The 27,991-nt window shown below is 39.6% G+C and overlaps 1 protein-coding gene and 1 long non-coding RNA gene across 2 annotated transcripts in view; both read left to right on the top strand.

The window, feature by feature from the left end:
* Nucleotides 1–7,159: 7,159 nt before the first annotated feature.
* LOC136287698 (uncharacterized) lies at nucleotides 7,160–11,950 on the top strand. Its single transcript, XR_010720267.1, has 4 exons — nucleotides 7,160–7,313; nucleotides 7,417–7,647; nucleotides 8,068–8,252; nucleotides 11,707–11,950. It is a non-coding gene; the product is annotated as an uncharacterized lncRNA (long non-coding RNA).
* A 1,385-nt stretch (nucleotides 11,951–13,335) lies between these two features.
* TARBP1 (TAR (HIV-1) RNA binding protein 1) overlaps nucleotides 13,336–27,991 on the top strand; it is a 32,305-nt gene continuing 17,649 nt past the window's right edge. Inside the window, exons 1-13 of the mRNA XM_066178802.1 lie at nucleotides 13,336–14,173; nucleotides 14,259–14,356; nucleotides 15,182–15,251; nucleotides 16,059–16,207; nucleotides 16,906–16,958; nucleotides 17,890–17,987; nucleotides 19,092–19,227; nucleotides 20,250–20,346; nucleotides 21,189–21,278; nucleotides 22,009–22,147; nucleotides 23,808–23,904; nucleotides 24,205–24,380; nucleotides 27,438–27,535. Of these exons, the coding sequence (XP_066034899.1) occupies nucleotides 13,336–14,173; nucleotides 14,259–14,356; nucleotides 15,182–15,251; nucleotides 16,059–16,207; nucleotides 16,906–16,958; nucleotides 17,890–17,987; nucleotides 19,092–19,227; nucleotides 20,250–20,346; nucleotides 21,189–21,278; nucleotides 22,009–22,147; nucleotides 23,808–23,904; nucleotides 24,205–24,380; nucleotides 27,438–27,535 (2,139 nt within the window). The remainder of the gene's footprint in view (nucleotides 14,174–14,258; nucleotides 14,357–15,181; nucleotides 15,252–16,058; nucleotides 16,208–16,905; nucleotides 16,959–17,889; nucleotides 17,988–19,091; nucleotides 19,228–20,249; nucleotides 20,347–21,188; nucleotides 21,279–22,008; nucleotides 22,148–23,807; nucleotides 23,905–24,204; nucleotides 24,381–27,437; nucleotides 27,536–27,991) is intronic.

Below are 27,991 nucleotides of genomic sequence, written 5' to 3'. Positions count from 1 at the left end.
ACCTATCTGACAACTTTTCTCCCACAGCTTTCACATATGTGCAAGTCATTGATACAGCTCCTGAACAAAGATGCAATATGGACAACTGGTATCATCAGAGAATACAGCAATCACCCATGTGAAAAAACAGACATCTAATTTTCCTACTTCTAATAAAGAGGCAGATACATAACATATTGCAGTTCTACACCTTAGAAAAAGACATGTTCCTCCTGCTAACCTACAGCTTAATTTTAGTATCTCTGGCAGAGCAGGGAGATACCTTCAAACAGAAACTTTTTTTTTTTTTTTTCTATTGGAAAGGCTAGAAAGCAGGGGGAAATGTCTCCATTTTCAAGACTACTGGATCTACTAAAACAGTTTGAAGGTAATCACAATACCCAGATGGCAGAGAATGGACATTTTCTTTGGGAACTGTCCAGCTCTCCTCTGGATCTGCAGACTGTGCAGAGAAAGCCAGAAATACTCTGTTCTGGCCAAACATGACAGAGGCTGGCCAACATCTGGTGGTCTGTTGTGCTGTGTTTAAGGCAACCAGCAATGAAAAGTGGAAGCACACTGCTCTTTCCACCATCCAAAGAGAGAACACAAATTTGTCTCCAACCCCAAATTTGGCTCTTTGGGCTGCTACTCAGACATCTTGTCCAGTGGGTGAGTTTAAAGCAATGAAGTACTTTAATAGGGAGAATCTCCTATGCAGTGGGACCACACCTGTTTGCTTGCAAACCATCCTCAAATGGACTCCCTTCACTTACCACCACAGCATTGCCACCAAATCACAAAGTTAAATTAGCACTTAAAATGCCTGAAATTTTATTAATGCCAAAGGATATGAAGAAAATACACAGCATCTCTGTTCTTGAATGGAGCAACAGTCTCACAGAAAACCCAGCTCAATGTGCTTCCATCATCTGATATTGTGAGCAGTGGAATCACTAATGTGACTAACAGCAGTGAAAGCAATCACGTACAGAAGAAACACGTGAAAGCCAAAGCCTCCCATGACTGATGAAATAAAGACCTCACAGAACTACCAGCAGGACAAGGTATTTTTATCAGATTATTTCTGCTGGACATACCATGTTCTGAGATGCAAACTATTTTATTGAACATGTAAATTCTTGCTCATGTAATATAGCATTTGTAAATATGTATTTCCCTGAAATCTCAAATACGTTAAGTTGTTGTGCACAGAAGACACAGAGATAACAGTGAATTGTGCACACTGCAGACCTGATTGAGAGGGCACAGATCAAAGTAAAAGAGCAGTGGCTGTGGGGATGGATGTGATACCCCAGAAATACATTGCTGAAGAGCTCAAGCAGAATGCAGTCATCTGTGCTCACAAGTGAACAATACACCAACTCCAACACGAAGGCTGCTTCCAGGTAATACACACAAGGCATGAAAGAACAGCCTCTTCAGACTCAGAGGAAAATAACCTTGCTTCCACAAGAAGTGAAGAGAAAAAAAAATGCAAACAAAACCCCCCAGCCCAGTACATTAGCTATAAAATGAGACATATAAGGATGTACATGTAAAAGTTCTTACAGGTGATACTGTTCATGTTTAATGCTGTGGTCTCAAATGTGTCTAAAAGCTTCAAAACTGAAGCACCCATTTGGGAGTTGGATGTTCTAGCAGAGGATAATGTCACCTTAGCCAGCGGTGAATGAGAAGCGCAGGAGGCACAGGGGGAGGGATGAACCTGCAGCATGGAAAGGCTGAGCTGCAGGTAGCAGGCAGCTGCAGTCGGCGAGGGAGGCAGAGGGGGGCAGGGTGAAGCAGAGTCCCAGTCCCTAGGGGAGCACAATCCTGGGCAGTCAGGCTTCCCTGCCTGCTGACGAGCGCAGGAGGAGTGACATTTCTGGTGACCCTGGCAGTGCACCTTATAAACACATCATTTTAGGGAACTGTACTGAGGGCAGGAATAAGCAAGTGCTGTTCATTCTGAAGAGCATAAAAGGCTGTGTGCCTACAGCAACCTTTTCAAGCTTGAGCACCTGAGCACCTGGCCACCAAGTCTGCAAAAGGTACCCCAAATAATAAGCCCACTTAGCGTCACTCAGCAAGAGATATGTGCCCTCTCCCCTGTGCCCCCCAAAAGACAATAGGATGCTCACTAATCAAAAAAGAGTCTAAACGGTTTTATTTTCTACCAGCTGTAATAAAATAAGTCTGGTTGTTGGAAAAGTATTTGGGGAATGTATTTTTTCTTCCGCTAAGGCCAAGAAATGCTTGGGGTGCTTGTGGGATTTAGGTGCCAAAAGGATGAGTAGGAAGAGGTGTGTCATGCTGTCACTGATGACAGAGCTACTGCCTGTCATCCAGTGCTTCTGCACTAGTATTCCTAAAAAGGGGCTCCCTATTGCTAGCATTTCTGTCCTCAGATTTCTGAAGCCCATTCCAATTACTGAAAGTGTCACCAAAATTGCAGTAACATTGATAGTTTTATATAACAGTTGATCCTTTACAGAGAAAATTTGGGGTGCCTTTGATCTGGATCATCTCTCAGGTGTTTAATGTCTATCTTGATGTGACATAAGCCAGACATAGAAGTTAGAGGGAAAGACAGAGAGAGAATATTTAAAGAATGAACCAGATAAAACAAGATGTCAGCCTCCAATTGTACATTTCTTAGGATTAGAGCAGACATGTTGCTGGATTCCAGGTCTTCACTGGCACTCATGACAGAAAGCTGCTGCAGATAGGGAGCTCTGCAGGGTCTTGTCACTCAGAGTGCAAATATGATCTGAAAAGTGTAATGTCTTTTTCTTCTTGTAACATCTTTGGGTAATGCAGATAAGATCTTCAGCAGCACCTGAATAATAAATCAAAATGCTGGCAAAGTAACAACTCTCCCCACCAAAGCAAAACAAAACAACCCGCTCCCCCACCCCCCAAACACCCCAAACAAAAAAAAAAAACAACCCAACAAAAAAAAAATGCAATACCTCTGCAACACAAAATAAAGGTAGCCAGCAGCATTTTTATTGATTAAGTGATTTTTTTTTTACTGTCATTGATGTCAATTTGCTTTAAAACAAAGCCTTAACTCTACAGTGAAAAAGAACACATTTCCCATGTTGGTCAAAATCATGAGATTTTTGGACACAAAATTCATAGCCAAAACGATTGTGGTCTTATTTTTGTTTTAAACACTTAAATGGCATTATGAAAAATAAATCAGCAACTTCCTTTAAGGACTAGCGCCTATAACCAGCACAATGCAAAGAGCTCACCTTTGGCACTGTGGTCTCCTTCCACCATCTGCCGGGCTTCCTTTGCTATTGCAGGAGTTAAAAGTCAGTTTCTTCTCTAAGAACAAGATTACTTACTTGAATCTTTCCCCTGTCCTTCATCTCCCATGTTTATTTTCTCACTTATGAGGCCCTAAATGAAGCAGTATTGCTAATTCTTACTGAAATGTATCTACCAGATTTTTGGCCAGATGAAAGGGGGGGGGGGTGCGGTGGGGGTGTTAAGATAAAGAAAGCTTTGGTCTGGTTTTGTAAAGATTAAAAAAACCCAAAAAAACCACCACATTTTGGGTTAATTTTATATCTAAAGTGAAAGAACATTTTACTGACATTTTGATTGTAGGTTGTTTCCTGTACCTAACAGACTCTACTTTAATTCTGTATTACAGATCTTAACAGGATGAACAGGAATTTGGCTTGGACTTCATACCATAAGCAATGACTAACCAAGTATCTCCTGCAACAAGTTATTTATTAACAGTGATTCACAAATTAGAATCTACACAAATGTTTCTTCTTTTAAGAGTCCAGGATGAATCTGTCTCAGTACCATTTAGGTGGAGAAAGTATTTCTATAATATAAATTTGGTATATTTACACAGATTTATCAAGAGATGAGAAATGCAGTATTCCCCTTCCACACACAAAGTCAAACATACACACATCTCCGTGTTATTTTTAGACTTGTTTTTCTTAGTTGCAGCACATTTTAGAATGCCTTACAGTCCAGAATATGGAACTAGCCAGCATTTATATATTTACTGTCAAAAACTATATACCTTTTTGGGTATGTGAGAGGATCTCATGTGAAAGATAAAGGAACTGGAATTTTGGCTAAATCTAGAATAGGTATTATGATAGTTTGTCTGAGAACTTCCTTGCAGAGCTAACTAAAAACTGGGAGCTTGTGTGAGGAAAACTGCACTATGATCTCAAAGCACCATTTATTTAAAAGCACAGATATTCAAAGATCCATAGAGTGGGCTTACAAATGTAAATCCAATATGAACATATATTATAAAACCAGTTTTCTATGAAAAAAAATTGCAAAACCTCCCAAGAAATGGCTTTGCTCAGCATTGATATATGTTCAATCATTTCAGTGAAAACTAGAAGAGAGTCTAGGCTAAGGACAAATGCTTCTGGAAAATGGCTTCTGGAAAACGGCTTCTGGAAAATGGCATCTCTCTCATTTTTTTCTTTTTTTCTTTTTTTCCCTGAAGAAAGCAAAGTTCTTACAATATAGTGTTATGCCTCTACAGTGGAAAGTTTCAGAATTATGCAACATGATTTAAAAAAAAAACTAATTAGATGCAGTGACAGGAGGCGGAGGTCGAAGAAAACTTCTTAATGTCGAGATTCTTGAAGATGGAGAGTTATTTTGGATGCCTTCATTTTTGGGCAGCTACTAGAGGAGAGCCACACTTCTAGAAAATGTTTCAGCTTCTGAATACTGGGCTCCATTGAAGTACTTCTTTTTGCCCAAAACTTGACAACTAGTTACTGTGGTCTTGAAGCTGTGTGATTATGGTGGTGCATTCTTCTGAGTGTACAAACGTGGTAATAAATACCCCAGCCATGTGCTTTCAGGCTTCATACATTTTTGTCTATAAAATGCTTCAAATAGACATTAATGGAAGACCTCAAAATGTGTAAAAGACTACTACTATCATTTTTTGCAAGATGGAGATTTAAAGGGTGAAGGAAAAAAGAAATGTGGCAATATGACAAGTACATCTTTTTGCTGTTCATGTATGGGCAGCAGGAAAAGAATCCAAAGTAAACCTGCAAGACCCAGGTAAATTAACGAATTATAATTGAAAAATATTTTAACTAACATCCACTGTCTTTATAATGAAATTGTAGAAGTGATATATTTCTAAAAATTAGCTGATCTGGAGGTTCTTTCTTTGATTCCAGTGCCTTTAAAGTACATTACAGAAACAGAAGAGATTGTAACCTTTTGGCAAACCCTTTACAGCATCAAACAAGAGCCCTCTTCTGACTTTGAAGATATCCTGCAATCAATTAGGAAGGCCCTAAATGATGTCGGAATGAGTCAGGAGTTTTGCAGAATGATTGGCAGGATTCCACTTAGAGAGAATCATTGGGAATATGAGAAAACAGGGAGGATTAGCCATCCTCATTAAAGACAACAGCATTAGGAGCTGTTTTGAAAACACTAGAGCTTCTTCTTGCCTAATGCTTCCAAAACTGCTGTTCTCAGCTAAACTGAACTGATTTGTTCTGTGTCTTTATTTTTAGCATGGGAAACTCAAAATAAACTTGGAAGAAGTTCTTTGAAGTGAGAGGCACAAGTCAAAATGTGAAAATTACATCTCAGCACAACAGATTCGCACTTTTTTCCTTGTGAGGTTAGTTAAAGTAGTGTAATCTAAAGTACTATGGAAGATGAAGGAGAATATTTTAAAGCTGTTTTCCCTTGCTCCCTGTTGATGTGAAAGACTGTGAGAGATGGAAGGCAGCAATGGTGTGGGCCTTTCATAATCTGAATTCCCACCGAGGAAATAACCTTGGTCTCAACCAGTGTTTGACAAATTCCTCTACTGATCTGAAAACCAAAGATAACTTCTTTGTACCTAGCAGGCTATCTCTACACTTCCAGAAAGGACAAATTAGCTTTAGCTCATCTGTGAAAAGCTAATCATCAATGCTCTATTTTCTGAAGCCAAAGAGCTACAAAGCTCTTCATATCGTGCATTCTGAAAGGACACTGACATGCAAACCTTCACATTTGCAAAGAAAAATACATAAGGGTTGGAAATAAAGTGAAAGCTTCCTTCCTGCCACTGTCCTCCCTTCCTCCTTTCCTCCCTCCCTCCCTGCTAAAAAAAAAAAAAACAAAACAAAAAAACAAAAACAAACCAACAAACAAACAAACAAAAAGAAAAAAAAAAAAAAGAAAAAAGTAAGCGGCATTTTGCTGTATTCCCAAGGAAGTAAGTAAGAACAAGATTAGTCCTTGTGTTGTGTTTTGGTTATATTTGGTTGTTTTGTCTTTTTTTTTTTAATCCCCCTTCATAACACCAGGACTTTAAAAAGACTAAAGGCTCCCAGGGTTGCCACTGGTAAATTTTCATGCAGAAGCTACAGAGTATTTTCCCCACTGTAGTAGATCCTCTTATCTGGTTCATTATCAGTAGAATCCTCTGTACACTAAAATCCAGAGGCAGCAAAATACTCTGGCGTGTGCTTAGAGATAAGCTCATGTTTACATGGTTTTCTAGATGAAGACCTATAGACAAAAAGTGTTATGGAGAAACTGTGATACCATATGGACATTCTCTCGATTGTCCCATTTCTTCCAGACCTACATATGCTTTCCAGGCTGAAAGCTGGAGAAGAATGTAGTACATACATTTCAACAGTCCTTTTGCTTCCCTGTAAAACCAATGGAAAAATCTGTTTAGCCTTTAACACCCAGCTCTGAGTCCTAGTGAAGGAGAGGGGTCGAAAATTAATGGTGCAGCCTAAGCTGAAGTGAAAAATCCTAAGTGTTTGTTTGTTTGTTGTTGTTTGTTTTTTTTTAATAAGGAAAGCAAACAGGGATGGGATGGCTGACTGTTATTGGGAAGCATTTTAATTCAAGTCTGTACAGGAAATGCTCTTCAGCTACATGAAGCAGATAAAAAATGTCTGCAGATTTCAGTAGTATCCTGTCAAGTAGGTTTGCAAAATAAAGACAGATGGCAAAGGATTATATTTAATTCTTTTTCCTATTTCATCTTTTCCTGACCATTCCACTGCACTCAGTCTAACTACAGAGATTTACCAGCTTAACTTTCACTCTGTAGCTTACAGTGACAAACCACATAGATTTGTAACTTCCCATCATTAGAAATGTTTAATTGGACACAACTGCTTTTCATCAGCTGCCCTTAAATGCTGCTTCTGAACACAGGATGTTTACAGCATTACAACAGTAGAACTCCAGCTTTACTTTTAAAGTAAACATCCTAAAAAGCCCAGGAAAATTGCAGTGTTTCTGGTGAATGTAGCTGTCCTGCTCAGTCAAAGAAGAATTTCACACTGGTATCTCTTACACAGATGTGCACAATCTCACAGCACAATACTAACAGCAGTGTCCTTAAGATACCTTGCTGTTTCTTTCCTGAGCTGTTTTTTCCCCATGCAGATAAAGAAAGGAAGCCATGTAGCACAGCCCTGATGACGCTGGAAGCGTGCAGTCCGTGATTCAGTGCGAGAGGGTCCTTGGTACAGTCACAGCTCCTCACTGCCTGCCTGATTCTGCCCTTTCTTCTTCTCCACTCCATTACTTACTGCTATTTTTTAAAATTCCCACTGTTTTTTGACGTCCTGGTTTTCAAACACCTGGCTTGAGACACGCTGACCCTGACGATCCCAGGTAACGATCCATAATAGCTCCTTACGGATTCACCGGGGAACTGATGGTATTCAGCACCTTCCTAAGCATAGTTTACAGTATCTTCAGAGAAATGAGGAAGAGTGTATCCAGTATACAGTGTACCCAGTGTACCCAGTAAATGATCGATCTATGCTGCCCTCTCTGCTCTTCCTAATTGCTCTTTTAGATAGTCCTTTTGGTTTTCTGTGCATTTGTCATTCTTTCCTTTGAGTTTCTAAATTTCTCCAGTGGAAAAAAAAAAAAAAAACAAAACCAAGAAATGGCAGTTACTTCTCTTCCTCTACCTTTCCTTTCGGGTTATCTTGTCTCCTTTTCTTTGCTATCATTTGCTGTTTTTTCACCAGAAGAAAACCTGAAAGGCACATGTCAGTGGCAACAGCACCATCTTCTGTTTTGCAGAGATCATGAAGGCTTCACTCTGGTGTCTGTGAGTGCTTCAGACACGGGCCTGATAGAAAAATCTGGAGCTACCGCTGGATCTGAACTAACTCTTCACGAGTTTCAATGCCTGAACAACTCTGAATGTATCTGCGGCAGTATGTGTGTATGAAAGGCAACAAAGAATTCCCACAGCACTTCTCTCTGTGAGACACCTTTACATTTGTCTTTTTATCCCTCTCCTCCTAAAAGTTCAGTTGCAAACATTAGGCTCCTTCCCTGCAGCTTGACACATTCTTGGTTTCTGGGTTTGTTCATTTATTTATTTATCACAATTAGTGTTTTCCTTACTCTCTGCCAATAGTACTGTACTATTTGTCACCAGGGAAAATATGCAACACCAATAGATGACAAGATTCACACAGAGAAGGGGTCAGCTTATCAGTCCACGTAGAGGGCCACAGATCACAGAAGGTCACAGAACACGTGCTGGCTAAAATTTGTGTCACTGTGCCAACAAAGGGTTGCTTGGGGTATAATAGAGGCAAATGAGGCAGAATTTAGCACAAGGTAAACATTAAGTCTTACTTGAAAGACTAATATATGGACAACTCAGACTGACAGCATGGGTAGGTCAGTGTGAAGTCAGTGTCTTGGTATTAGGAAAGAAGAGAAGGAAGGATAGACTGATGGGTCTGGAAACGGAAAGGGAAAAGAAGCAGTATGTGTTTGATGTAGCACAGAAGAGGGAAGCAGCAGAGGGACATAAATGGAGAGGTGGCAAGGTCAAAACGGCAGGTTAAAAATCAGATCTTCACATCATCAAGGTCTAATTAGGGTAAGATTGTTTTTGTTAAGCCAGGAAAGGGAATGTGGATGCGATACACCAACAGATCAGATAGTAATTTTTAAGTAAGTGAGTAGATAGGAATGTGCCTGTTTTGAGGAAATTCTGCAGACAGACTTGGCAATATAAAGGGTTTATTCATCTTTCATAAAGAAGTTTGGGGAGAGCAATGTGGAGCTAGAAACTCAACAGGAAGCTTGTGAGCAGTCATAGCTGGTATACTGTAAAACAGTAGACAGGATAGTCAAATTGGGATGTACAAATCAGACTGGGATGCCATAGAGGAGAAACTCTAGGCTCACTGTACGTGGGTAGTAAGTTCAGATGTGAAAGGGAGGAGGGAGAGAAGGTGATGGCTAAAGGGACTAGCTGGAGGGACAAGCTGAATCTCATTTTAAAATTATGAAGATTAATACATGTTTGCAGTGTGAAGTGAAAGAGATGGAAGAATTGTGGGGGTGAGGAGGCAAATGAACCAGGCACTGGAAGATCAGGAGATAACAACACAACCACCTTGTGGAAATTGTTGTGACCAGCTTTCTTGGCTGCATATCTATGATCTCTTTCAGTTAGAACACTTCTGTCTCTATCTCTCTTAGCAAGAGAGTTCAAGGACTTTAGGGCTAACTGACAAAAATTAGGCAATTTTCTTCTTTCCCTTTCTCACCTCCTGTAAATTTCTTTTTCCTTTTCCCCTGGCAGAGAGGGGAAGTGCTGTCTCACAGTGAGAGTCATAAAAACTATGTGTGCTGCTGTCTTTTTGCACAACAGCACTGAGGAAATCTAGAAGAGAATATGAAAATATTTAACCGTAATAACTGGTAAGGTTAATTGCATGGAGCACATCTGGGCTTTTAATTTCATTTTTATGTGGGAGAGTTGTGGTGGGAAATTTTCTGTGTAATTTCAGAGATTTCCCATTTCCTTCTCCTGCATGGAGTGGGAGAGGGAAAAAAAGGCTGTGTTACGTACCTGGTTCCCCTGGGGACCTTACACTGTACAAACACACTCCCACAGACTCCTGTAAGGAGAAAAAAGTCATGGTGCAGGGTTAGTTGAGCCTTCCTCCTTATGAACTGTGCAGAATTACCTGTAAATGTGCCGGTGGTAGTATGAGACTTCCATGAGAACAAATGTATATTTTGTGACCTAAAACCATCATTGAAACTAAACTTTTTAAAGACACAGACTTGGCCTGGGTTCTAATAATCTGTGGTGCTTCAGCACCTTGGCAGTGGCTTTATGGCAACAGCATAACACATCCTTCCAAAACTGTAAGTGGGGATTTCCAAGACTTATAATTTTCTGTAGTTTATACTGTAATTTTGTCCATAATCCTTTTCTAAGATAAAAAATCACCAGAATGATCATCCAGAATTTTTTTTAGATAGTACAGAATTGCTTGTTTGTGTGATCACAGGGGAAAGCATTAACATAAGAACAAGTATACATTTGTCCAAAAGAATATGCAGGCAACTAATTTTTTAACTAGAAGTTTGAGGAAGGAACCTCAGTCCTCTTGTATAACTAAATTGGTGTAGAATTATAGTTCCTGATAAAAACCAATGAACTACTATTGTAAAGCATTGAAATTGTAAAATCAGCCCAAATTTGGTCGACTTGTTATCAAACCCACACCATGAGCAAAGGTACTGTTACAAAGATCAGAAAAAAAATCAACAATAATATGTTCTCATCTTTTCCCTGCCTCTCCTTGGCTCAGTAATAATATTAAATGATACAGAGAGACCTTGATTAACAGAGACCAGAGTAAGCTCTACATCTGGAGTTACAAGGAGCTGAGAAGTATTTTGTGGCCTGTAGATAGAAGTGGCCCTTGAAGGGGACATGTTCAGACTGACCATTTATTTCAGGTCTGTCTGCAACGTGGTGGAGTACTTTTGATGCTTCAGGCAATTCCTCTTAGTCTTACATTTTTAAGATAGACTAATCTGATTGAGGGAGAATATCTTGTATGACAGAAACAAAGAAAACATCTACAAGATGTCCCCTCAAAAAGAAAGAAAAAAAAATCAAGCTATTTCAGCCTTTGATCTAGGCTGTATGCTGAGTTTGGAGAGGACCTGGAGAGGTCAGGGAATAGAGGATACCTTATAAATATAAGTGCAGAGTACATGAGAGATTGGCAGGTGTGGGATGTTCTGAGTGCTGAGGTTGGTGCAGCAAACGTAGGCTGAAAGGGCTTTGGGACCCTGGAGGTGCCTGCAGCTGGCAGGCTGGGGGCCTGTGAGCAGGGCTGGCTTGGGAAGAAGGCAGGAAGTGTTTGGGATAAGCTTGGAAAGTGGAGAAAACAGAACAGGACGTTCTTGGGTGATGCAGGGATATGTGTTGGAATTGTAGAGTTGGAAAGCACAAATTTAGGGTGCTAGCATGAAGACACAACAACTATGGTATGAAGTTGTGAATGGTATGGTATGGATCTTGACACTTGAAAATTATGAAATGCTGCTGAAAATTACAAAATGCTTGCTTATTTTCTCTCTCTTAACTCCATATCCACCTTTCTGGCTTGTTTGTTTGTTTTGTTCTGTTGTCATCATGTTCCACTCAGAAGTTCCCCAAGACCGGCCTCCCTTTTGGTCTGATAAGACAATCTACAGTGGAAGAGTTCAAATTTAAATGCTTTTGTTTAAATTGGTGTAATTAGATTTTAGATTTGGCACCCCACTGTGATAAAACTAAAGGCAGAGCAGAATTCAGACAATAATGAAGAAACAGCACAACACATAGTATTTGATTCTGTTTTGATTACTAGTTGTTGTGCAGACCATTAACTCTTCATTTTGTTACAGATGCCAGAAGGGGAAGAGTAGAACTATAACAAGAAGGGATCCCTTGCTTGGCACTGCTTCAAGCCTGATAAACCCCCACAATTCATCACACTGCATGCTATAAGTGGAAATGAAAAAATTACTAAAGGGCAAATAGAAAAACAAAATATATTATTGCATGTAAGAGATTTCAACTGTGAGCATCCTATTTACAAAGGTACATTGTAATAATTCTTCCTATGATACACATTTCTGTGTGTGTGATACAAAGTACTAAGTTTTACATCACATTTGAGTAAAATGTATATTTTGAACTGTTGTCTTGAGCTTTTACTAGATAATGTAGTTTCTGTGTAACAGAACACAGGCAGAGTGGTAAGGCACATGGAAACTATGTTAGCTAGAGGGTTTAAAATAATTCATTTACACCTCCTTTGTCCAGACTGTATTGCATATATAGTCACAGTACAGGCTCAATTCTAATAGGAAAATTCAGTGACTTTGCAATCAGAAGGCTCTCAAATATTTAAAAAAAGAACCAAAACGTTTGGAGAAAATGAATAGCCTGGAAAATCACTCGTGATTTGGAGAGGAGTGATTAAATGGAACCTCACTTGGAAAACTTGCAGTAAGACTTTCTTGTTCTTTAGACTCTAAGCAACTACAACTTGGCCAAAGAAATGCCCACACCCATTAGAAGCCACGTTGTGCTGTGCCCGGAATTTGCTATCCATTGCTTTCACGGCAACAGAAGGTTCCAGGCTTGCCTCTTCCTATGACCACATCTTCTAGGAGAGTAGTTTGCCACCACTTTTGACGTGCTGATCTCTATGTTTGTTTGGGGTTTTTTTAAATGAAAATTCTAATCTCTCATGGTGAATTTACACTTAGTGGAAATCACCTTGATTTTCTGAGTTAGGCTTTGGCTGCACCGGTACATTGAACTGCACAGCTGCTGTTCTCTGGCCTCAGTGCTGGTGGCCTGGGCCCTTCTAACAAGCCATCATCCAGGAATGCCTCTGACCTGAGGCAGACACAAGGCATTCAGGCAAACCTCCGGTAGGTTGTGATGACAACAGCGACAGGTTTCGGCAACTTCTTTTGGCATAAATGGTTAGAACAAATATGACAGGCAGGAAAACAGGGCATATTGTGTACTACTGCTGCCTGATCTTGCGTTGTAGAGCACATGAAGAGTAGAGAGAGTTTTTATGGCACACAAGGATGGAATTTCACCCCCTCAAGCGAGAGGCTCGCACCTGGGATATCTCCCTTAGGCCTCCCGTGCTGGGCCAGGTTGTGCTTAGCAGCCACCGCGGCTGGGAACACTCACGCAGGCGGGTTATGACCTAAAGATGAAGAGTATTTTAAACGTACACACACACACACACACACACACACACACACACACACACACACACACACACACACACACACACACACACACACACACACACACACACACACACACACACACACACACACACACACACACACACACACACACACACACACACAAACACACAAACACACACACACACACAGCCAAACCAGTCAATCACACCGTGTTTTCGCCTCCCGCCGCCCCTCGTGGGCCCCGCCCGCCCCCGCCTGCGCAGCCGCCGCTCCTCCTCCGCCCCCCCCCGCGCGATGGAGGTGGTGCTGGCGGACACGCTGCTGTCCCGCTGCGGGGACCGCGCCGCGCTGCTGCGGGCGCTCAGCGCGCCGCTCTCCGCCGAGCGGGCGGAGGCGCTGCGCCTGCTGCTGCAGCGCCTGGCGGCGGGCGGGCCGGGGGCGGCGGGCGAGGCGGAGGCGCTGCGGCGGGCGGCCTGGGAGGTGGCGCTGGAGCGGTGCCGGCCGCTGCTGCGGGGCGGGGAGGGCGCGGCGGGGAGCGGGGAGCGGGTGCGGGCGGCGCGGGCGGCGCGGGGCGCGCTGCGGCACTGCGTGCAGCTCTGCGGGCCGCCGCTGGCAGCGCGCCTGGCCCGCGACGCGCTGGCCGAGCTGGCGGCGGGCGGCGGGGCGGGCGCGGAGGAGGCGGCGGTGGAGGCGCTGGTGGCGGCCGCGCCGCGGCTGGAGGAGCCGGAGCTGCTGTCGCGGTGCGCGGTGGCGGCGCTGGCGCTGGTGCGGGAGGAGGGCGAGGGCGAGGCGGCGGCGGCGCTGGTGGCCGGGCGGCTGCTGCCGGCGCTGGGCGCGAACGGCGCGGCGCTGCCGCGCGTCTGGGAGGGGCTGCTGGGCGCGGGCGGGGCGCCGCGGACCGGGCGGGCGCTGCTGGCGCTGAGCGCCTTGGCCGACGCGCTGCTGCCGCGGGGGCCGGCGTCGCCGGGGATGGACGCGCGGCTGTGCCCGCGGTTCTGGCGGCTGGTGCAGGAGGGCCTGACGGAGCGGGACGGGCTGTGCCGCAAGCGGGCCCGCTACCTGCTGAAGCGAGCGCTGGACCTGAGCGGCGGCCAGCGCGCCGAGCTGCGCTGCCCCCCGGACGGCGGACACGGTACGGCCGGGCGGGCGGCGGGACGGGCGGCGCGGCCCGGCGTGCGGGGCCGCCAGGAATGCGTGTCCTTCTCTTCTTTCCTTAGAGTCCAGTCTGTTCTGGTGGTCCGCTGAGAAGAACGAGCAACTCCTTCAGTTCTGGGAAACTTACATTTTGGTAATGGAAACTTTGGAAGGAAACCAGGTAGGAGCGCTGTAAAATCTGTTCCCATCCTGGACAGACGTCCTGCCCAATTGTGGTACATATGAATGCTTTTGTTGGGCAGAGTATTTCCAGTTTTGGTGATTGAGGATACCTAAGTCAGCATTAACTGGAATACTTTTGTTTCAACTCTTAAATACTTAAAACACAGCACGTGTCATTCATTGGGAATAAACTCAGAACTCTTCTCCTTCATTGGAATACATCTGGTTAATGCAATGACAGAAACCTGGAGTGCAGGTAATTGCAAGACCAGCTCTGGGAAAAATCCGGTGATTGCACTTAATAACCTCTCTTTGATAGGGAGGACTGTATATATGGTAAAGTACCTGTGGCCTTGGATTAAAATGGTTTTGTGAGTCCAGCATACTCAGCACAAAGATTCCTGTTGACTTGAGGCTTCCATAATTGTATGGTGTTGGGGTGTTAACTATTAGTAGTGTGCCCACCTCCCTGCAGTTGTTTTGTGTTATTTGTACATGATCGTCCTGTGCAGTATAACTTAACAACATAATATAACATAACATAATGATAATATTAATTCAAATGCTTAATTTTAGATATTTGTGCTGTTTTAATTTTGAGGAATAGAATGGTTATTAGTAAGTATTGTTCTTAAAATACAGTAGCATTGAAGTATCAGGTGTTTTTCAACTGAGTGTTGCATACCTCAGGCTTTGGGGGTTTATTTAAATGTACTCTATTGTCAATTGCTGTATTAGTGTTATTGATAGTGAATTCTAGTCTGAGTAACTGACAGCTCCTGGGTTTGAGATATAAACTATTTAAACCTGATTTACTTTTCAGATCCATGTCATAAAGCCAGTATTACCAAAACTAAACAGTTTATATGAGCTTGCCATATCAGGGGATAATGGTAAGATGGAACTTTTTCTACTTAATCTCTTAAATATTAGTTAAGTTACCCTTCTCTGTTTTCTTCTGTTTTAATAGCAGCTTTTTTTAGTGTTTTGTCTCTCAAGTTAGGTGTTTTCTGGGTGGCTGTTCCACTTTTTGCTCTGTGCATAAGTTGTTTGGCGAACGTGCATAGGCAGTGGCCACTCTGCTCTGAGAAGAAATCCTACCATATATTTATTGCTTACTGTGTTGTCTTGGAATACTATTTTCCTGTCAGCAGACCCAAATAAATGGTCATTTCCCACTGTATTTTGCTTGACTTAAGATAATGTGAAAATAAAGCCAGAGATTTTTGGGTTTATAAAAGAATTCACCTGCACAACTTTGTAAAAGAGGAAAAAAACCCAACTAAATTTGTTAGAGGTGGGGAGAGGATAGATAAAATGAGTACTGAGACAGTGTGTCCAGGGCCCATGAGTGCATGTAATTAGGTAGTGCAAGATGCTGGAGATTTGTAAAGTGGAAAGGTTATTAATGTGTAACTTTTGCAGGTAAATACGTTGGTATAAATAGAGTTGCAGGAAGAAGGATGTGGCACTTTTTAGTAATTCTGATTTGTAACTAATAAAGTAGAGAGTAACTTTGGAAAACCGTAATAATTTTTAAATTAAATTTAGCAGAGTGTTTTTATAAAACTAATAGCTATAGTCACCTTTTTGAAATGTCCTGTGAGTAGAGTTATAACCTTGTCCAGAATGTCAGTATGTGTTAATGTGTCACTGTCATTTCCGTGTCAGTTTAGTAGAATTTCTTTTTTGTAAAACAGATTGTTGGTTGTTTCATCCATCATGGCATGTGTGCATTTATAGACGGATGTTTGAAAGTGAGAATAAAACATTGACAAAGGAAGGAATTCTTCATTTTCTGGAGCTTTATGAAACAAAGCATCTTCCAAATTCACGTGTTTTCTCAGAGGTAAGGGTGTTACTGTTACTTGCCGCAACAAACAAATGTTCTAATTTGCAGTAGATCTTAACACTAATTGCTTCAGTAGCTGGAATTGGACAAATTCTGTCTCTGTAGTATAATCAATGTATTACTGTATTTGTGAAACATAGAAGTCTCACATTTTGAAATATTATCTAAGTGGGAAGAAATATTAAAAGTTTTTTTATTACTGTCACACGTGTATTGACTGTCCAACTAACGTACGCTAGAGTAGGGAATGATCTACATTATACTGTTTAATAGTCTCTTCAGAGATTATCATTCTGGATACAGCTTAAGTCAACCTCTTGATGAGTAACTTGAAATAAAGTCAACCTTAATATGCATCCTAAATATTTTTAGCTGTGTTGGCTCTTTGTCATCATTTTATTTCATGTTTAAATCTGTTCGCTCTTATCTGTTTCCCAACAGGATTTCTTATTTGCCTGCATTTTTTGCAATACTCTGTGAAATGTATCTAGTGGAAAAAACCTCTTTTCTTGTTTACTTTCCTGGTCCCCCTTCTCTTTAGTTTCTTCCTCTTCTCACTTCTATTTTCCACTACAGGAGTATTCTCTAATTTCTGGCTCTGTCCTTTAAAGTCTGGTGAAATAAACCTAGTTAGCTTCTATGTAATAGTGCCTTGGAAATGTACATTTCACCATTGTTCTTGTTTCTTTTTTCAGTTTGTTATTGGACCACTAATGGATGCCCTCTCGGAAAGTTCCCTCTACAGCAGGTGAACCACTGGTTTAATTAATCAATTATTTATTTAATTTCTGGATTGTGCAAGTGTGTTCTAATAGTACTGGTTTAAGCATGTGGGTAAAATCTTAGCTAAAGGGAAACACATTAATAAGAAATGGTGCCGCTGAACTTAATGATAGGGAGAGAGATTTTCAGGAAAGATGGGTGGCTGTGAACAAGTGAAGTATGGATCCAGGGACATGATTTGGTTGTTGCAATTTTCAGTACCCCTTGATCAAATTGATGGTCACAGTCTTGATCTGGTGTTAGAAGTCCATGAAACAAAGAGTTGAGTGGATTAATATGTTCATTTTCGGGGGTGTAAAACTGACTGTTAGTGATGATTGTTCGGATTAGGTGATTATGGATAAAGTGTAGTCACAGTAGGTTGTTTCATCTAAATATGGCAGCACAAATGTGACCTCTGCAGGCTCTTGCAACAGTTACGCATTTCTCATCTCAGTCTGCAGTATCTTTCCATGGACATATATGGATGGGAATTCAGAAGGTGTAGCAAATGCCAAGTGTTTCAGTATGTTAGAGTTATGTTGAATCAATACTCCATGATCTTAATCTTCTCTTTTAGCTTCTGTATTTCTGATGAAACATGTTGGCATATGTAGAGGAAGGTGAATGTTTGAGTATACTGTGAATATACAAAGTTGTTACAGTTGATACCAAGCTGAGAGAAAGCTACAGAATCTCTTGAATAATGCTAATCCTTAATAGCCAGGATCCTGAGACTTCTCTTGAGACATAGGTTGTATCTGGTGGTCTCATGGAGTGTCACTGAATGACACTTTGTTTTTGTTTAGGGGCAATTCTAAAGATTCTGAATCTGTTAGATTTTAGATTAAATCTGTTACATCTAATCCTAAAGCTGCTAACGTGCCAGTTGTGTCTAATGTTTTAAAACCCAACAGGATACCAGGTCAATCAATAGGAGCCTGTCCTCCTTTGGGAATAAGGTTACAGAAGTTTTTGCCTACTTATCTTGCTCTTCTTCCAGAAGAAGAAAAAGGTATGTTTCAGTTTCACCTTTATCTTTTTTTAAATAAGGAAACCAAATAGAAACTGTGTATCCATTTTTGGTATGTAGTGTAAGTGTTTACTTGAGAGAAAAAAGGAGTAGTTGTCCTGACAGTGGAGTTTCCAGTGAAAAGGTCTTCAGGGACTTAAAGGTATCCTGCAGTACTAAGCTACAGAATTGTTCTAGGGGCAAAATGAAGGAGATTTGCTTTTTATTAATGTAAAAATGAAAAGCCCAAACAAGCTCCAAAGATCTGAAGTGAACAGTACTTGGAGATTCTTTTTCTTTATCTCCAGACTTTTTTAGTCATGTGATCTATCTATTTTTAGTAGTGATCTCTCCAGAAGAGCCCAGTCCAGGGGCTGAAACAGAATAAGTATTCTTTTATTGTGACGTTGGGTGGAGGAGGATTTCTGAGACTGTTCCAAATTTTGATGTTAGTGTAGGCTAAAATGAAGGTGATCAGAAGTTAATACCTGATCTAATTGGATCAAATAAGAGTAAAATCAGCTCTCTACAGCACCGTGTATGTACAGGTATATTCTGGTAGGAAACATGTTATAGACTTACAATGCCATAGATGCCCTATTTCTCTACCATGCCCCAAGGCATATATTTTATCACTAAACAGGGGGTCTATGATTAGGAATCCTGAGATGGGTGGCCTGCTGCCACAAACTGTAGGTGTCGTGGCTTGTTGAGAATTGCTCTGCCCTTTCCAGCATCCGTTTAACTGGTTGAATCACTGGTAAGCCATATCACAAACTCAATAGCCGCTTAAAAATGTGTTATAAAATGGCGTTGTTTAGTACTCAAAACAACTGAATTAAAATTCCATTCCTGAGCATGGTGATTAGTGCAGATGACCAAAGTCAGAATTAGGTTTATTTCTGTTTGTCTCTGAATCATATCACCTTACTGATAGACTTCTTTGGAATGTAATTTTTTTCATTTAAATAATTAGGAAATTATTCTGTTGTCTTTCATTTAATTGTCAGAAATGATAATAGCGCTCTTCTGCTGGAGTTCATATTATTTAAAAGCATTGGAGAACACAAAATCACTCAGGGTTATTTTGTTTACTTTCATTTTAAGGTAGCTTCCTGTTAAAATTTATTCAGAAGATGACAAGTAGGCATTGGTGTGCTGTTCCTATTTTGTTTCTTTCTATGGCTTTGGCATCTATCCCTGCATGTGAAGTACTTGGCGCTGAAGGACTTCATGCTTTAAGGTAAACTATGCACTGCATTCTGTTCTTACAGCCTTCTTCCAAAGAAAAGTGCTGACAGTCTGAAGAGCCAGAATTTGATTCATGTTTGTTACTTCTGAAGGGATGGTTGTGCATGGGAATATCAGGTTCTCACTCCTTTATGTCTGATTTGCAGAGGAAAACAATTCAAGAACCAACATATTTACATCTCTGTATGAAATGAAAAAAAAAAGACTTTTTGCATTTTAGGTCTTCACAGTTTCTACTTTTTTAGAATAATTTTTCCCTGGTCTTCCACACTTCCTGGCTGATACGTATCACACTTCTTCCTTTTCTTTTAGTTACATTACAGCCTGGTTTAATAGCAGTTGAGGCTATCTCAGGGGCCAGGTCACAATGCTGGAAACAGAAAGATTTCTAAAAAGTGCAGATAGAAGTTCTTGGCCTCACTATGGACCTTAATCACACTGATATTTCTTAAGTGTCTGCTTTCGCTTCCTAGAGCCACTAAAAATCAGTTGTCATTCCAGTTTAATCAAATTTGAGCATTTAAATAAAATCTTACTGATGGTTGAAGGAATATTGGATAGAAGCAGTTTACACAAAGAAAAAAAGTGTTGGCCATGCCTTTGCTGATAGAAGATCACTGAACATTTCTTTCAGTTCTGTACTTGAGTGAGATTTTGATGGCAAACATTTGTATACTTTTACAGAAAATGCTAATATTAAATTAACAATCTGAAATGATGTGATCTTGGGGATTGTTCCTTTAGTTTTTGTTTTGTCTTTCTTCTCCCCCTTTTTGTTTTGTCAGGTTTATGCTCATCCCAGTTTTATTATCAGTTTTTGAAAGTACATGTAACAGTGGTCTTGGTTCTGGGTTGTTTGTGGTCTGATCAGGCAGTATTTGTGCCATACCTAATAGAATATGTCTGTTACATGCAATTTGATGTATTTAAAGTGGTTAGTAGTTAGGAAATATATGAAAATGTTTACATTTTTAAGTGTGTGATTTATGCAGTGTGTATTTTTCCTCTTTGCAGAGATGTCCTCCAGTGTACTATGATTACACATCAGATTTTGTTGCGTGGTGCTGCTCAGTGCTATCTTCTTCAGACAACTATGCATTTGACAGATGTGGTCAGTTTGGCGTTTTGTGTTTTATTTTTGTTTTTGTTTTTTCTTTTTCCCTTTCTTTCTTGATGTAATAGAAATACAGTGACACTTTTATAGGGTCAACAGTATTCAAAAAATTGCTAAATACAATATTTATACTGATTTTGCTGGATTTGCAGTTTTTTTAGTGACTCTTTAAATTGTGCTATGTAAGTTATGGTATGTTTCTGTTACCTTTGGTTTTCCATAAGAATATTTTTTTCATTAGCTTTTATTAGTTGATGTTTTATTGTAGGGTTTTCATGTGGTAGTTATCATAACAGGATATTATTCCATATCTTCTATATAAACTCAGGTTTTAGCAGATAGAAACTAAATAGACTTTCTTGTAGTTCCTAATAATAAAAGTGTTCATGATATCAGAATGATAAAACTACCATAAAGTGTTGAAATAGCAGGACTGTAGTTATTCAGTAATTGAAGTATTCATGTTTTATTTGTTTTATAGCTACCTTTCTATATAGGTCTTCCATGTTGTGTGTTCTGGCTATAAACCTGTCTTTAGAAATGCAGAATAGTACTTATGAGCAACTCTTAATCATTTACCTACATTGATTTAAAAGGTGTCATCTGTGAATAGCACTATTATTACAGTCATTCATTTATTTTCGGATAGACTTTAATACTTGGGAAACTTAAGTTTTGTTCCTTGGTACTGATAAGTTGGTCCCAAAGAGGCAGAAATGAGTCTGAATCGTGAAAAGGAAAAAGTAAATTTCTTTTACTGAAACTTCTTGAATTGTCATGTAGGTATTATTTGTTGTATATTATGTTGCCAGCTATTGTATCTTGATTAATTTCTTCAGGAGAAAGTGTCCTTCCCAGAAGTTTCAAGCTTTCTTCTGTCCCTTAGACCAGAGGAGTCCCTAAGGAGAGATACTTTGTTGTGGACAGAGGTGAGAACTGAAGCCAGTTTTATGTTCATGAAACCCATCACTGGTAGAAATAATATCACTGGCAGGATAATCTCAAAGGGAAGAATGTGCATACCATGTAGAGTGGATTGTAAATCATACATTTTCACAGGATACATACTTTGTCTTTGCAAGATGTGAAATGCTGTGAAGAAAAGTTCAAAGATGAAATAAGTTTTTATAGAGTATATACTAGAGCCAGCTGATCATGTAGCCACCTTTCGGTTACTTGTACAGCCATATAATGCTAGAGTGATTTTTTGCATAGTGTCTTCTTGTCATGTATACTGTACATTTCATTTTGCTCCATTCATTTTTGCATACAAGTTTAAGAAAAAAAAAAAGCTGGTCTCACTAGATAACACTTGATTGGAAGAAACCTTTTTGAGATAGGGGAATTTTTACCAGTCTTGCTTGATTTTAAGAGTTGTTGTTTTTGTTATGTTGGTACCACTGATTTTTTTGGGAGTGCTCTGAGGAATGAGCTCTGAACCCCCCAATGTTCTCTGGAAGAACATTTTTTTATTTGTAGTTAGAAGGGAATAGTCTGCTAAGGCACGAGGTAGCTCTGGTGAGCACCTCTTGCAGTGTGTGGGTTTGCTGATGTGGGAGTTTGTGTTTAACAGTGCTCTGGTGTGCTGCTGTTATATCAGTGATGTCAGTGCACAGCTGCCAGACGTGGTCAAGGAGTAACATACTGTTCTTAATTCAGCTTTGCAGTTGGTTGCAAGTGAATGACAGGTGCTTCAGAAAGTCTGTGGCCTCTGATTTTGGACGCCAGGAGACATCATCATTATGTCAATATGTGCGCAGTCTTGTGGGAGAGTACTTTAAGACACCTACATCTGAAAGTAAGTTAAATGTGTACTAATAAAACCCACTATTTTTAAGGGAATTTTTTAAAAAAATTACAATAATCCCTTTGATTTTAGAAAAAAAAAATTTTTTTTAATATTGCATCTGTTTAAGTTCTACCCCACCAGTGTGTTCTTAAGTTTGAACCTTGTTTTTTAATTCCAGCTTTCCTCCATAAAGTCTCACAGTATTAACTGAACATTAAGTCTTAATATTCAGTTTTAATGCTGCCCTAATGCGTGTCCATTGGATTTATTTTGTCACTCTTTTGGTGGTGTCTGAAAATACTGGAGTGCAAGAGGCAGAGGAAAGCACAGAGGAATATGAACCCACACAGGTTCTGTCACCTTTCTCAGCAGAGCTTGTAAAATGACCAAGTATTTTTATTGAGGGAGAGAGAGGCCACAGAGTGAGGCAGCTTGTCAGGCTCACTGCACACCTTCCTAAGTTGTTACATTCTTCTGATCTTGCAAGAGGTGAGCTGCCACATGTTATGATCAAAGGGAGGTACTTTGTAGGCTGTCTAAATATGCAGGTAAATTACAAAGGGCCTTCCTTGTTCACTGCCACATTTTGAATTATTTACAATGTCAGGTTAGTGTCTTCTTTCAGATACATTTGAGAGGAATGACAAATTGATTTTTTCAAATACTTCGACTTTCGTGTGGCATACACAGTCATAGTGAATTTTATTTATTTTTATATTGTCAAAAGTTAGAACTGAACAGCTTTTATGTATTACATGTATAGGGGATAAAAAAGCTAGGTCAGAATTTGCTGATGATAAATAGCTTCAGCAACTTCCTGCAGACCAGGAAAATTCACTTGATTGTTAGATTCACTTATTGTTAGAGAAGTAGTAAGCAAATTCGCTCTGTTATGCTCCAGGGTAAATTTGTGAAATATTTTGGCAGATCCCTCCTTCCTGACACATTTGTTTAGTCCTTGATCTATATTATATACAATTCCATGGCAAACATCTGCATTTCACTTGTAAAAAGTGATGTTCGTAATTCTGGTTTTATATGAAACTTAACTAATAAGCAGCTCTTTAGAGGGGGGGAAAAAAAAAAAACAACCCAGCCAGGTCTAGCTGCTTGAATTGTACCTCCAAAGTGTTTTGTTTTCTAAATTCCCAAAGCCAGAAACATACCAGTTAAAAAAACCCCTAAAACCAGCTTATCATCATTTAATAAGTATGATGATCTAGTTCTGTGTAAAAGATTGATAAAAAGAGAAACTTCAGTTAGTTTTTTTATAATTTCCTCTTTACAGAATAGTTTTAGTTCTTTATGTGGTTAGTTCTGTGGTCAGAATCACAGCTGATGTTTCAGAATAGTGGAATTACGTTCTTCATTAAATTAATTTAAGTATGCTAGTGTATTTTTTAAAACAATGGAAAAGTCTGTTGTGAACTGCTACGTAATATGTAATACTGCATAACATATTGCCTAAAATTTATTTGATCATAAAGGCCAATAGAGTTTAATTTGTATCTAGATAAAGAATGCCAAAAATTAGTAGTAATACTTTTATTAGCATTAATTGTTTTTGTACTATTAATTTATTAAAATAAGTTACAAACCCAGAAGTTTTAGAAAGTATTGCAAAGGTATTTTTTAGTTACTGTGGAAACCTTAAAATATCTTTAATCAGGAGAAAATTGCTTTATGCCTGACTGGTTTGAAGCTAAGCTTGTCTCAACAATGATTCTGTTGGCTGCTGATGTGGAGCAGATGAAGAATAAATACAGGTAAGTATGAAATACCTTATTTTACATTTCTGTCTTTTTCAATCCCCTCACTCCTGAAGGATCCAGTTGAAGTTGGGAAGCCTGATGAAGTTGGGAAGCTGTCCTCTTTTCTCTGTAGACTTTCGATCAGCCTGATCATTCCTTAGGCCTTGTCCAACTGTTGCTGCAGGCATACTGGGTAACATTCTAAAGATACTTAAGTGTCTTGGAAACATGTCCTATTTATTTCCATAAGTAACTTCAGCACTTAAGGCAGATACTCAGAAGAAGACTTTCTTTTTAATTTTTGTTTTTGTGTAGTGGAAAAAGCAACATAGAGTGGATTGAACTAGAGGCTTTCTTGAACCCTCTTCTGGATGTCTTGATGAAACTTGGCAGTAATGCTTACATACCAACACTGAAAACAGATAAAAGCCTTCAGCTTCTCTTGAAGTTATTGCAGACCCGTTGGTTAAAATGTTCCAATACGCAAGATGGTTAGTGACATCTTCAGTCTACTGTGTCTTCTGTTCATTATAGTCTTAACTACAGCTAAGCTACTTAACTGTTCTATGGCTATAGTGTCAAACTAATAGTAGCCTAGAGGTGGTAAGTGTAAAAGTTGGCAATCTGGCGTGTTTGTTATAAAACTTGAGCTGTGGGTCCAATCTTACAGGTGTCCTAAGGACTGGGAATTTAGACTGTGGAAGCCTTCTGAGCAACCAATTGCTGTCCATTACGATTAGATTCTCAGTTAAAATTTGAGGAGTGTGACTGTATTGCAAATATTTGTAGGCCTATACCTTGCAAATGAATGGATTCCATAAATCATTTAGATACTTTGGAAAGAAGTCACTACAGAAACCCAGGCCTGCTTAGTTGGCACAGGTTCAGGCAGAGTCTTCCCTGAGTGCATAAAGTGATCCTGTTGGACATCTTGTTTTCTGAGTTGACTGGTAGGCTAGGAGGTGCTCACTGAAATACAAGCCTGGTGATCTGTCTGTCTGGGAGTGTTAGGCCCCAACAGATGGAGCACTTGAACCTGTAGACCTTCAATAGAAGGTCTTTGTAGTCCTTTTGTTCAAACAGGAGAGTTTGAACAAAAGCTATGGAGTCCTTACTACTCCTTTTGAGAGAACTTGGTCAGTTTGTAGTCAGAATAGACCTAGATGTTTTTCCTGAGAGCATATGAAAAATTGCAGTATTATTTTCATTGAATTGGGATGCTGGATGGGAATAGGAGGCAACTTGGTGTTAGGTTTCTGCTCCCCCAGATTATTTTGGAATTTTTTTCAGGGTGTTTATAACATGGAATAGAAGAGTAGTTTTGGAATGGGGAGGCTCCATATCTAGGCTCTTTTTCATAACAGAAATAGTTTCAAGTTATGTATCCAGGTTTCATGTCTACATGCAGCCCCAAAATAAATGCCCACCCTCAATGTAACAAGTGTTGTATATATTCAACCCCCCTGCCTCCTTAAATTTTAGCTGTTTGTGAGAAATAATGAGCACTAATTATGCAGGCTGTTAAAGATCATACTGTGGCATGGTCTCTGACTCTTGAACTGGGTTCCTTGAAATGAACTAAACTGGAAGAAATGCCCACTAAGCTACCACTGTGCATTCAGCACAAGGGTAGAACAAGCCTGAAGCAGAACCCTATGAAACACATGGCAAGCGCATATTAGTTTTTTAGTATCAACAATAAATAATTTCTTTGTGTGCCTTATTTCTTTATGTGCTTGCTAATGTACCTGCAATGGATTGGTCCTGCTGTGGGAATTTTGACACCAGACATGGCATGTTGAGCTCTGCTAACAGAGTTCCAAAGGTATGGCAAAGGCTGAGCACTGCAGTGTCCCCATCCTTTTGAAGGTCCCTAGAGATGCTCCAGTTCAGCCCACCATCAGTCTTTTGAGAGGCTTTCTGAATTGCATTGTAGTTTTACATTAAGCGAGGATTACTTTTCTTAAAATTATTTTATACAGTGGTTTTGTGCTTCTTCCTTTTGCACAGGAGAACCAAGTAATAAATCTTTTTTTCCTACAGCTGTAAATTGACTGAGGTGAGGGGTGGGAAGGTTAATGCTGTTTAATACCAAAGTTGTGTTTCTGTGTTGATTGAGTGGGAGGTGAAAAGTCCTGTTTATCAAATGGAAAACAATAAAATGTTAGGGAGTAATAAAGGAATTTAACCTTGTAAAACAAAAATAATAACAAGTGGGGGAAGCATTTTATTTAAGAATATTTTAATGGGGATAGATATGCCTGAAATGCATGCTGAAATCATCAGCATTCTTCTGCAGTTCTTACTGTCTAAACTGTTGTTAGATTTCATTATTTTAAACAGTAAGATTTTGTAATTATTATCTTTTGCTAGTGTTACAGAGGCACTGGTAATGAGTTGGATTTTATGTCCAACATGCTTATCTGAAGATTTTATGTATATAAATTACAGAAGATGTTTCTGTGGTTTGAGACTTAAGATGAAAAATTATGATAATCTGCCATAATTAAACTACTGGTTCTGAACAATTTAAGCATTAGAAATGTAGTCCAATGAGCCATCTTATTAGGGAATAATGAAAGTAAGTACAATATGTATCTGGAAATATTTCCCTTTATATTTTTACTTCCATTTCATAATTGTTTTGCTACATGAAGTGTTACTCAGGGTCAACTCCAGAAAAAAAGAGCAGCTGTAGTCTCTGGGTAATTCTCCTGAATACTGAAACTAATGACTGGTATTTTTAAAGCAAGGTGGCCACGCAGAGTATTTTACTCCATTTTCATAGTGAGATGTTATTAACTTGGCTTTCAGCTAGCTCTTACCCTTGAAACACGGACTAAAGTGTGTTTGTGGTTAAATATGTTTTACCAGAGTGACCTACCTCCCTTGTGTATAAACTTGTGTCTTTGTTTGTGAAATGCAATGTACATGTGGTAGCCTAGCCTTTTCTTGTACAATACCACGTTTTGTGTCATAATCTTGTATTTTGATTTACAGTATTAAGCCTGGAAGCTACTGGGCTAAAATCTTGTAAGATTACGCTGTTTCCAAAGGTGAATTATTTCCAAACAGCAGAAAACCAGACCAACAACCAGACAAGTCCCTAAAACCAGTTTTCAAGTCTATAAATACTAAGAATGGAAAAGTGTATTTTCCTCACATAAAGTTAATTGCTGGATATAAAAGCTTTCGGTTTTTATTAAAGACTAAGTTCATTAATGAGCTGTTTGTGCAAGGGTTAGGAGTAGGACAAAAGTGTGCATTAAAAGTTGGAAAATTGGACTGTGGTCTTGTGTGGCTTTTGGTTCACTAATACGTTGTAAATCTCAGGAAATAATATAAGCTGGTTCGATTCTTTCAGCCTTCCAGCCACTGTGAAAGAGTACAGAGCTGTTTTAAGTTGCTTTTAGGTATTTGAGTACTATTACTTTGTATAACTTTGTAACATAAGTAAATCTGCATGATATAATAAAGTTCTTAAGGAAATCGTATTTCTGTGTGTATATATATATATATATATATATTTTTTTTTTCCCTCCACACAGATGAAGTACTGTTCTTTATCTGGAAATCTCTTGTGACACCTATGGAGAGTATCCTTGAATTTATTCTCAGACGCATTACTACCAATGAGTTAAGCACTGTAAGTAACGATTATGAGATATACTTCAGTGTGGTTTTGCTTGTTAATTTGTTTTACCAGTGTTCCTAAAGTTCATATAAAATCTTCAAACACCTAGAAAGTCAGTTTGCATAGAAAGACTTCTGTTAACTTTTTTGAATGTGCACAGTAAGAAGGAAAAAAAAAGTGTCTTCACAAGTAGTGTTTGGTGTCTGTAGTCTGCATTTCTTGTTTCTTTTTAAATCTAAAGAAATCATATAGTAAGAAATCCTGAGTGTCATATACTGCATAATATCCACTATATAGCTGTGGATGTAAGTTGTTAGGTGTTTGGTGACTTTCAGTTCTCAGCCTGGTTATCATCTTATTTGACTATCTTACACTGTTTGCCCAGTGCTGTGCCCAGTGTTTAAGTTTCTATCCCAAAGAAACTTGAGGCTTTTTAAGCAAAGCAAAAGTTTGAGTTGAATCAGGAGA

The sequence above is a fragment of the Chamaea fasciata genome, unplaced genomic scaffold, assembly GCF_029207755.1.
Source record: "Chamaea fasciata isolate MVZ Bird 193981 ecotype frontalis unplaced genomic scaffold, bChaFas1.0.hap1 SCAF_3, whole genome shotgun sequence".
In the NCBI taxonomy this organism is placed as follows: domain Eukaryota; kingdom Metazoa; phylum Chordata; class Aves; order Passeriformes; family Sylviidae; genus Chamaea; species Chamaea fasciata.
This window is presented reverse-complemented; position numbering and strand designations above follow the sequence as displayed.